This window comes from Salvelinus namaycush, chromosome 42, assembly GCF_016432855.1.
Source record: "Salvelinus namaycush isolate Seneca chromosome 42, SaNama_1.0, whole genome shotgun sequence".
Lineage (NCBI taxonomy): Eukaryota > Metazoa > Chordata > Actinopteri > Salmoniformes > Salmonidae > Salvelinus > Salvelinus namaycush.
The window spans coordinates 15,784,243-15,795,903 of record NC_052348.1 but is presented as its reverse complement, the minus strand read 5'-3'; the positions used below and the strand labels follow the sequence as shown (position 1 = coordinate 15,795,903).

Genomic DNA, 11,661 nt, shown 5'->3' with positions numbered 1-11,661 from the left:
ACCAGAAAGTCAGTTGAAAACCAGAAAATTAAAAATTTTGCACACTGGGACATCTATTTGGGTCGTAACAGGACAAATCCCACCTACTGTATGCTGCTTTTCTGTTCAGAAATGGAGTTGCAGGGACTGCAGTAATTACATATGCAATCTGTATATTACCTTCACTGTGTACATAATACAGGGATTCCTGCAGAACAAACACAGGCGCAGGGTAGACAGGGTCAGGTTTGAGGTCAAACCAATATATGTCTTTATCATGGAGCTAGGTTTACAGTGAGCTTAGTGTGTCTACAGTATGAGGCCCATATGGTTGTAATAATAGATTTTAAAGATTAAACTTTGTAAATACACTATCTTAACATGAAAACACTTACATACGCACTGAGCAGTGATAGCAGACATGAACTGTGAGTAGTACAATGCTTTTGATGCAACACCCCCTGTATGTCAACTATCAACGCAACCCTTGAGTTCTCTTTTATGATGAGACGGAAGACCTCAACATTTTATCAATGTGACCTCTTCCCTTATATCTTCAAATGATACACCCTTTCTTATCTCTTATGCAAACAGAAGTCAGACACTTTGTACAGTGAGGAGCTGATCTCAGTCATTTTAATGCTGTGACATCTCTGAGCACATACATACAGTACTACAACGTAAGAATAAAAAAAAGAGACTGTTACATCAAATTATGAAATCTAAAAGTTAAACAATATACAGAAACACAAGCAAATATTTTCAAAATGTTCTTACGATAAGTTTATATAAAAAAAGAAAAAAAGAATGCCCGTTGGTAGACTATGGACGAGCGGATCCCTTTTGTTTGTGTGGGCGGGACCGAGTTTGTTTGGCAGCTGGCGGTTGTGGTCTCTGATCAGATCTGGGGGGAGGGGACAGTGAGGAGGCCTGTGGGCTTCATCTTGTTGATGCCTCCGTCCAGGGTGGTCACCCGAGGGTAGTTTACTTTCACCAGGTGAGTCGCAAACTGGAGGGGGGACAACAAGACCAAGGCAAACCATTAACAACATGGAGGAACATTTACCAATCTGGAGAGGAGGGGGGACAACAAGACCAAGGCAAACCATGAACAACATGGAACATTTATCAAACTGGAGGGGGGGGGGGGTCAACAACACCAAGGCAAACCATTAACAACATGGAGGAACATTTACCAAACTGGAGGGGAGGGGGGTCAACAACACCAAGGCAAACCATTAACAACATGGAGGAACATTTACCAAACTGGAGAGGAGGGGGGTCAACAACACCAAGGCAAACCATTAACAACATGGAGGAACATTTACCAAACTGGAGGGGAGGGGGGTCAACAACACCAAGGCAAACCATTAACAACATGGAGGAACATTTACCAAACTGGAGGGGAGGGGGTCAACAACACCAAGGCAAACCGTTAACAACATGGAGGAACATTTACCAAACTGGAGGGGAGGGGGGTCAACAACACCAAGGCAAACCGTTAACAACATGGAGGAACATTTACCAAACTGGAGGGGAGGGGGGTCAACAACACCAAGGCAAACCGTTAACAACATGGAGGAACATTTACCAAACTGGAGGGGAGGGGGGTCAACAACACCAAGGCAAACCATTAACAACATGGAGGAACATTTACCAAACTGGAGGGGAGGGGGTCAACAACACCAAGGCAAACCGTTAACAACATGGAGGAACATTTACCAAACTGGAGGGGAGGGGGGTCAACAACACCAAGGCAAACCGTTAACAACATGGAGGAACATTTATCAAACTGGAGGGGAGGAGGGTCAACAAGACCAAGGCAAACCATTAACAACATGGAGGAACATTTACCAAACTGGAGGGGAGGGGGGTCAACAACACCAAGGCAAACCATTAACAACATGGAGGAACATTTATCAAACTGGAGGGGAGGGGGGTCAACAACACCAAGGCAAACCATTAACAACATGGAGGAACATTTACCAAACTGGAGGGGAGGGGGGGTCAACAACACCAAGGCAAACCGTTAACAACATGGAACATTTATCAAACAGGAAGGGGAGGGGGTCAACAACACCAAGGCAAACCATTAACAACATGGAGGAACATTTACCAAACTGGAGGGGAGGGGGGTCAACAACACCAAGGCAAACCATTAACAACATGGAGGAACATTTACCAAACTGGAGGGGAGGGGGGTCAACAACACCAAGGCAAACCATTAACAACATGGAGGAACATTTACCAAACTGGAGGGGAGGGGGTCAACAACACCAAGGCAAACCATTAACAACATGGAGGAACATTTACCAAACTGGAGGGGAGGGGGGTCAACAACACCAAGGCAAACCATTAACAACATGGAGGAACATTTACCAAACTGGAGAGGAGGGGGTCAACAACACCAAGGCAAACCGTTAACAACATGGAGGAACATTTACCAAACTGGAGGGGAGGGGGTCAACAACACCAAGGCAAACAATTAACAACATGGAGGAACATTTACCAAACTGGAGGGGAGGGGGGTCAACAACACCAAGGCAAACAATTAACAACATGGAGGAACATTTACCAAACAGGAAGGGGAGGGGGTCAACAACACCAAGGCAAACAATTAACAACATGGAGGAACATTTACCAAACAGGAAGGGGCGGGTGGACAACAAGACCAAGGCAAACAATTAACAACATGGAGGAACATTTACCAAACTGGAAGGGGGACAACAAGACCAAGGCAAACCATTAACAACATGGAGGAACATTTACCAAACTGGAGGGGGGGAGGGGGGGGGGTCAACAACACCAAGGCAAACCGTTAACAACATGGAGGAACATTTACCAAACTGGAGGGGAGGGGGGTCAACAACACCAAGGCAAACCATTAACAACATGGAGGAACATTTACCAAACTGGAGGGGAGGGGGGTCAACAACACCAAGGCAAACCGTTAACAACATGGAGGAACATTTACCAAACTGGAGGGGAGGGGGGTCAACAACACCAAGGCAAACCATTAACAACATGGAGGAACATTTACCAAACTGGAGGGGAGGGGGGTCAACAACACCAAGGCAAACCATTAACAACATGGAGGAACATTTACCAAACTGGAGGGGAGGGGGGTCAACAACACCAAGGCAAACCATTAACAACATGGAGGAACATTTACCAAACTGGAGGGGAGGGGGGTCAACAACACCAAGGCAAACCGTTAACAACATGGAGGAACATTTACCAAACTGGAGGGGAGGGGGTCAACAAGACCAAGGCAAACCATTAACAACATGGAGGAACATTTACCAAACTGGAGGGGAGGGGGGTCAACAACACCAAGGCAAACCGTTAACAACATGGAGGAACATTTACCAAACTGGAGGGGAGGGGGGTCAACAACACCAAGGCAAACCGTTAACAACATGGAGGAACATTTACCAAACTGGAGGGGAGGGGGTCAACAAGACCAAGGCAAACAATTAACAACATGGAGGAACATTTACCAAACTGGAGGGGAGGGGGGTCAACAAGACCAAGGCAAACCATTAACAACATGGAGGAACATTTATCAAACTGGAGGGGAGGGGGGTCAACAACACCAAGGCAAACCGATAACAACATGGAACATTTATCAAACAGGAAGGGGAGGGGGTCAACAACACCAAGGCAAACCATTAACAACATGGAGGAACATTTACCAAACTGGAGGGGAGGGGGTCAACAACACCAAGGCAAACCATTAACAACATGGAGGAACATTTACCAAACTGGAGGGGAGGGGGGTCAACAACACCAAGGCAAACCGTTAACAACATGGAACATTTATCAAACAGGAAGGGGAGGGGGTCAACAACACCAAGGCAAACCATTAACAACATGGAGGAACATTTACCAAACTGGAGGGGAGGGGGTCAACAACACCAAGGCAAACCATTAACAACATGGAGGAACATTTACCAAACTGGAGGGGAGGGGGGTCAACAACACCAAGGCAAACCATTAACAACATGGAGGAACATTTACCAAACTGGAGAGGAGGGGGTCAACAACACCAAGGCAAACCGTTAACAACATGGAGGAACATTTACCAAACTGGAGGGGAGGGGGTCAACAACACCAAGGCAAACAATTAACAACATGGAGGAACATTTACCAAACTGGAGGGGAGGGGGGTCAACAACACCAAGGCAAACAATTAACAACATGGAGGAACATTTACCAAACAGGAAGGGGAGGGGGTCAACAACACCAAGGCAAACAATTAACAACATGGAGGAACATTTACCAAACAGGAAGGGGCGGGTGGACAACAAGACCAAGGCAAACAATTAACAACATGGAGGAACATTTACCAAACTGGAAGGGGGACAACAAGACCAAGGCAAACCATTAACAACATGGAGGAACATTTACCAAACTGGAGGGGGGGAGGGGGGGGGTCAACAACACCAAGGCAAACCGTTAACAACATGGAGGAACATTTACCAAACTGGAGGGGAGGGGGGTCAACAACACCAAGGCAAACCATTAACAACATGGAGGAACATTTACCAAACTGGAGGGGAGGGGGGTCAACAACACCAAGGCAAACCGTTAACAACATGGAGGAACATTTACCAAACTGGAGGGGAGGGGGGTCAACAACACCAAGGCAAACCATTAACAACATGGAGGAACATTTACCAAACTGGAGGGGAGGGGGGTCAACAACACCAAGGCAAACCATTAACAACATGGAGGAACATTTACCAAACTGGAGGGGAGGGGGGTCAACAACACCAAGGCAAACCATTAACAACATGGAGGAACATTTACCAAACTGGAGGGGAGGGGGGTCAACAACACCAAGGCAAACCGTTAACAACATGGAGGAACATTTACCAAACTGGAGGGGAGGGGGTCAACAAGACCAAGGCAAACCATTAACAACATGGAGGAACATTTACCAAACTGGAGGGGAGGGGGGTCAACAACACCAAGGCAAACCGTTAACAACATGGAGGAACATTTACCAAACTGGAGGGGAGGGGGGTCAACAACACCAAGGCAAACCGTTAACAACATGGAGGAACATTTACCAAACTGGAGGGGAGGGGGTCAACAAGACCAAGGCAAACAATTAACAACATGGAGGAACATTTACCAAACTGGAGGGGAGGGGGGTCAACAAGACCAAGGCAAACCATTAACAACATGGAGGAACATTTATCAAACTGGAGGGGAGGGGGGTCAACAACACCAAGGCAAACCGATAACAACATGGAACATTTATCAAACAGGAAGGGGAGGGGGTCAACAACACCAAGGCAAACCATTAACAACATGGAGGAACATTTACCAAACTGGAGGGGAGGGGGTCAACAACACCAAGGCAAACCATTAACAACATGGAGGAACATTTACCAAACTGGAGGGGAGGGGGGTCAACAACACCAAGGCAAACCGTTAACAACATGGAGGAACATTTACCAAACTGGAGGGGAGGGGGGTCAACAACACCAAGGCAAACCATTAACAACATGGAGGAACATTTACCAAACTGGAGGGGAGGGGGTCAACAACACCAAGGCAAACCATTAACAACATGGAGGAACATTTACCAAACTGGAGAGGAGGGGGGTCAACAACACCAAGGCAAACCGTTAACAACATGGAGGAACATTTACCAAACTGGAGGGGAGGGGGTCAACAACACCAAGGCAAACCGTTAACAACATGGAGGAACATTTACCAAACTGGAGGGGAGGGGGGTCAACAACACCAAGGCAAACCGTTAACAACATGGAGGAACATTTACCAAACTGGAGGGGAGGGGGGTCAACAACACCAAGGCAAACCGTTAACAACATGGAGGAACATTTACCAAACTGGAGGGGAGGGGGGTCAACAACACCAAGGCAAACCATTAACAACATGGAGGAACATTTACCAAACTGGAGGGGAGGGGGTCAACAACACCAAGGCAAACCGTTAACAACATGGAGGAACATTTACCAAACTGGAGGGGAGGGGGGTCAACAACACCAAGGCAAACCGTTAACAACATGGAGGAACATTTATCAAACTGGAGGGGAGGAGGGTCAACAAGACCAAGGCAAACCATTAACAACATGGAGGAACATTTACCAAACTGGAGGGGAGGGGGGTCAACAACACCAAGGCAAACCATTAACAACATGGAGGAACATTTATCAAACTGGAGGGGAGGGGGGTCAACAACACCAAGGCAAACCATTAACAACATGGAGGAACATTTACCAAACTGGAGGGGAGGGGGGGTCAACAACACCAAGGCAAACCGTTAACAACATGGAACATTTATCAAACAGGAAGGGGAGGGGGTCAACAACACCAAGGCAAACCATTAACAACATGGAGGAACATTTACCAAACTGGAGGGGAGGGGGGTCAACAACACCAAGGCAAACCATTAACAACATGGAGGAACATTTACCAAACTGGAGGGGAGGGGGGTCAACAACACCAAGGCAAACCATTAACAACATGGAGGAACATTTACCAAACTGGAGGGGAGGGGGTCAACAACACCAAGGCAAACCATTAACAACATGGAGGAACATTTACCAAACAGGAAGGGAGGGGGGTCAACAACACCAAGGCAAACCATTAACAACATGGAGGAACATTTACCAAACTGGAGAGGAGGGGGTCAACAACACCAAGGCAAACCGTTAACAACATGGAGGAACATTTACCAAACTGGAGGGGAGGGGGTCAACAACACCAAGGCAAACAATTAACAACATGGAGGAACATTTACCAAACTGGAGGGGAGGGGGGTCAACAACACCAAGGCAAACAATTAACAACATGGAGGAACATTTACCAAACAGGAAGGGGAGGGGGTCAACAACACCAAGGCAAACAATTAACAACATGGAGGAACATTTACCAAACAGGAAGGGGCGGGTGGACAACAAGACCAAGGCAAACAATTAACAACATGGAGGAACATTTACCAAACTGGAAGGGGGACAACAAGACCAAGGCAAACCATTAACAACATGGAGGAACATTTACCAAACTGGAGGGGGGGAGGGGGGGGGTCAACAACACCAAGGCAAACCGTTAACAACATGGAGGAACATTTACCAAACTGGAGGGGAGGGGGGTCAACAACACCAAGGCAAACCATTAACAACATGGAGGAACATTTACCAAACTGGAGGGGAGGGGGGTCAACAACACCAAGGCAAACCGTTAACAACATGGAGGAACATTTACCAAACTGGAGGGGAGGGGGGTCAACAACACCAAGGCAAACCATTAACAACATGGAGGAACATTTACCAAACTGGAGGGGAGGGGGGTCAACAACACCAAGGCAAACCATTAACAACATGGAGGAACATTTACCAAACTGGAGGGGAGGGGGGTCAACAACACCAAGGCAAACCATTAACAACATGGAGGAACATTTACCAAACTGGAGGGGAGGGGGGTCAACAACACCAAGGCAAACCGTTAACAACATGGAGGAACATTTACCAAACTGGAGGGGAGGGGGTCAACAAGACCAAGGCAAACCATTAACAACATGGAGGAACATTTACCAAACTGGAGGGGAGGGGGGTCAACAACACCAAGGCAAACCGTTAACAACATGGAGGAACATTTACCAAACTGGAGGGGAGGGGGGTCAACAACACCAAGGCAAACCGTTAACAACATGGAGGAACATTTACCAAACTGGAGGGGAGGGGGTCAACAAGACCAAGGCAAACAATTAACAACATGGAGGAACATTTACCAAACTGGAGGGGAGGGGGGTCAACAAGACCAAGGCAAACCATTAACAACATGGAGGAACATTTATCAAACTGGAGGGGAGGGGGGTCAACAACACCAAGGCAAACCGATAACAACATGGAACATTTATCAAACAGGAAGGGGAGGGGGTCAACAACACCAAGGCAAACCATTAACAACATGGAGGAACATTTACCAAACTGGAGGGGAGGGGGTCAACAACACCAAGGCAAACCATTAACAACATGGAGGAACATTTACCAAACTGGAGGGGAGGGGGGTCAACAACACCAAGGCAAACCGTTAACAACATGGAACATTTATCAAACAGGAAGGGGAGGGGGTCAACAACACCAAGGCAAACCATTAACAACATGGAGGAACATTTACCAAACTGGAGGGGAGGGGGTCAACAACACCAAGGCAAACCATTAACAACATGGAGGAACATTTACCAAACTGGAGGGGAGGGGGGTCAACAACACCAAGGCAAACCGTTAACAACATGGAGGAACATTTACCAAACTGGAGGGGAGGGGGGTCAACAACACCAAGGCAAACCATTAACAACATGGAGGAACATTTACCAAACTGGAGGGGAGGGGGTCAACAACACCAAGGCAAACCATTAACAACATGGAGGAACATTTACCAAACTGGAGAGGAGGGGGGTCAACAACACCAAGGCAAACAATTAACAACATGGAGGAACATTTACCAAACAGGAAGGGGAGGGGGTCAACAAGACCAAGGCAAACCATTAACAACATGGAGGAACATTTACCAATCTGGAGGGGAGGGGGGGGGTCAACAAGACCAAGGCAAACCATTAACAACATGGACAAACATTTATCAAACAGGAAGGGGGTCACAACAAGACCAAGGCAAACCATTAACAACATGGAACATTTACCAAACTGGAGGGGGGGGGGGGGAGGGGGTCAACAACACCAAGGCAAACCGTTAACAACATGGAGGAACATTTACCAAACTGGAGGGGAGGGGGGTCAACAACACCAAGGCAAACCATTAACAACATGGAGGAACATTTACCAAACTGGAGGGGAGGGGGGTCAACAACACCAAGGCAAACCGTTAACAACATGGAGGAACATTTACCAAACTGGAGGGGAGGGGGTCAACAACACCAAGGCAAACCATTAACAACATGGAGGAACATTTACCAAACTGGAGGGGAGGAGGGTCAACAAGACCAAGGCAAACCGTTAACAACATGGAGGAACATTTATCAAACTGGAGGGGAGGGGGTCAACAACACCAAGGCAAACCGTTAACAACATGGAGGAACATTTATCAAACTGGAGGGGAGGGGGTCAACAACACCAAGGCAAACCATTAACAACATGGAGGAACATTTACCAAACAGGAAGGGGAGGGGGGACAACAAGACCAAGGCAGACCATTAACAACATGGAACATTTACCACAACATTCAACAAAGTAGCTACTGTAAGGTGCAGGAAGAAGAGAGAGTGTACTGACGAAGGAGGTCTCTGCGTACTTAGAGAACATGCAGTTGTCTAGTTTCTGCAACTTTCATCTGATACAGGCCCTGATGTAGGTATCATCTGATACAGGCCCTGATGTAGGTATCATCTGATACAGGCCCTGATGTAGGTATCATCTGATACAGGCCCTGATGTAGGTATCATCTGATACAGGCCCTGATGTAGGTATCATCTGATACAGGCCCTGATGTAGGTATCATCTGATACAGGCCCTGATCTAGGCATCATCTGATACAGGCCCTGATCTAGGTATCATTTGATACAGGCCCTGATGTAGGCATCATCTGATACAGGCCCTGATGTAGGCATCATCTGATACAGGCCCTGATGTAGGCATCATCTGATACAGGCCCTGATGTAGGCATCATCTGATACAGGCCCTGATGTAGGCATCATCTGATACAGGCCCTGATGTAGGCATCATCTGATACAGGCCCTGATGTAGGCATCATCTGATACAGGCCCTGATGTAGGCATCATCTGATACAGGCCCTGATGTAGGTATCATCTGATACAGGCCCTGATCTAGGCATCATCTGATACAGGTTCTTATCTAGGCATAATCTGATACAGGCCCTGATGTAGGCATCATCTGATACAGGCCCTGATGTAGGTATCATCTGATACAGGCCCTGATGTAGGCATCATCTGATACAGGCCCTGATGTAGGCATCATCTGATACAGGCCCTGATGTAGGTACCATCTGATACAGGCCCTGATGTAGGCATCATCTGATACAGGCCCTGATGTAGGCATCATCTGATACAGGCCCTGATGTAGGTATCATCTGATACTGGCCCTGATCTAGGTATCATCTGATACAGGCCCTGATCTAGGTATCATCTGATACAGGCCCTGATGTAGGTATCATCTGATACAGGCCCTGATGTAGGTATCATCTGATACAGGCCCTGATCTAGGTATCATCTGATACAGGCCCTGATCTAGGTATCATCTGATACAGGCCCTGATCTAGGTATCATCTGATACAGGCCCTGATCTAGGTATCATCTGATACAGGCCCTGATCTAGGTATCATCTGATACAGGCCCTGATCTAGGTATCATCTGATACAGGCCCTGATCTAGGTATCATCTGATACAGGTTCTTATCTAGGTATCATCTGATACAGGCCCTGATCTAGGTATCATCTGATACAGGCCCTGATCTAGGTATCATCTGATACAGGTTCTTATCTAGGTATCATCTATGCATAGTCACTTCACCCCCACCTACATGTACAAATTACCTCAACTAACCTGTACCACCGCACACTGACTCAGTACCGGTACCACCTGTATATAACCTCGTTATTGTTATTCTTATTGTGTTACTTTTTATTATTACTTTTATTTTAGTCTACTTGGTAAATATTTTCTTAACTCTTGTTGAACTGCACTGTCGGTTAAGGGCTTGTAAGTAAGCATTTCACGGTAAAGTCTACACTTGTTGTATTCGGCGCATGTGACAAAAAGTTTGATTTCATTTGATCTGATACAGGTTCTTATCTAGGTATCATCTGATACAGGTCCTTATGTAGGTATCATCTGATACAGGCCCTGATGTAGGTATCATCTGATACAGGCCCTGATGTAGGCATCATCTGATACAGGCCCTGATGTAGGTATCATCTGATACAGGTTCTTATCTAGGTATCATCTGATACAGGCCCTGATGTAGGTATCATCTGATACAGGCCCTGATGTAGGCATCATCTGATACAGGCCCTGATGTAGGCATCATCTGATACAGGCCCTGATGTAGGCATCATCTGATACAGGCCCTGATGTAGGCATCATCTGATACAGGCCCTGATGTAGGTATCATCTGATACAGGCCCTGATGTAGGTATCATCTGATACAGGCCCTGATGTAGGTATCATCTGATACAGGCCCTGATGTAGGCATCATCTGATACAGGCCCTGATGTAGGTATCATCTGATACAGGCCCTGATGTAGGTATCATCTGATACAGGCCCTGATGTAGGCATCATCTGATACAGGCCCTGATGTAGGCATCATCTGATACAGGCCCTGATGTAGGCATCATCTGATACAGGCCCTGATGTAGGTATCATCTGATACAGGCCCTGATGTAGGTATCATCTGATACAGGCCCTGATGTAGGCATCATCTGATACAGGCCCTGATGTAGGCATCATCTGATACAGGCCCTGATGTAGGCATCATCTGATACAGGCCCTGATGTAGGCATCATCTGATACAGGCCCTGATGTAGGCATCATCTGATACAGGCCCTGATGTAGGTATCATCTGATACAGGCCCTGATGTAGGTATCATCTGACACAGGCCCTGATGTAGGTATCATCTGACACAGGCCCTGATGTAGGTATCATCTGACACAGGCCCTGATGTAGGTATCA

At 47.0% G+C, this 11,661-nt stretch overlaps 1 protein-coding gene across 1 annotated transcript in view; it reads right to left on the bottom strand.

Moving 5' to 3' along the window:
• Window positions 1-597: 597 nt before the first annotated feature.
• LOC120034756 (TBC domain-containing protein kinase-like protein) overlaps window positions 598-11,661 on the bottom strand; it is a 71,240-nt gene continuing 60,176 nt past the window's right edge. Inside the window, exon 15 of the mRNA XM_038981360.1 lies at window positions 598-988. Coding sequence (XP_038837288.1) covers window positions 878-988 — 111 coding nt within the window. The 3' untranslated portion in view covers window positions 598-877. The remainder of the gene's footprint in view (window positions 989-11,661) is intronic.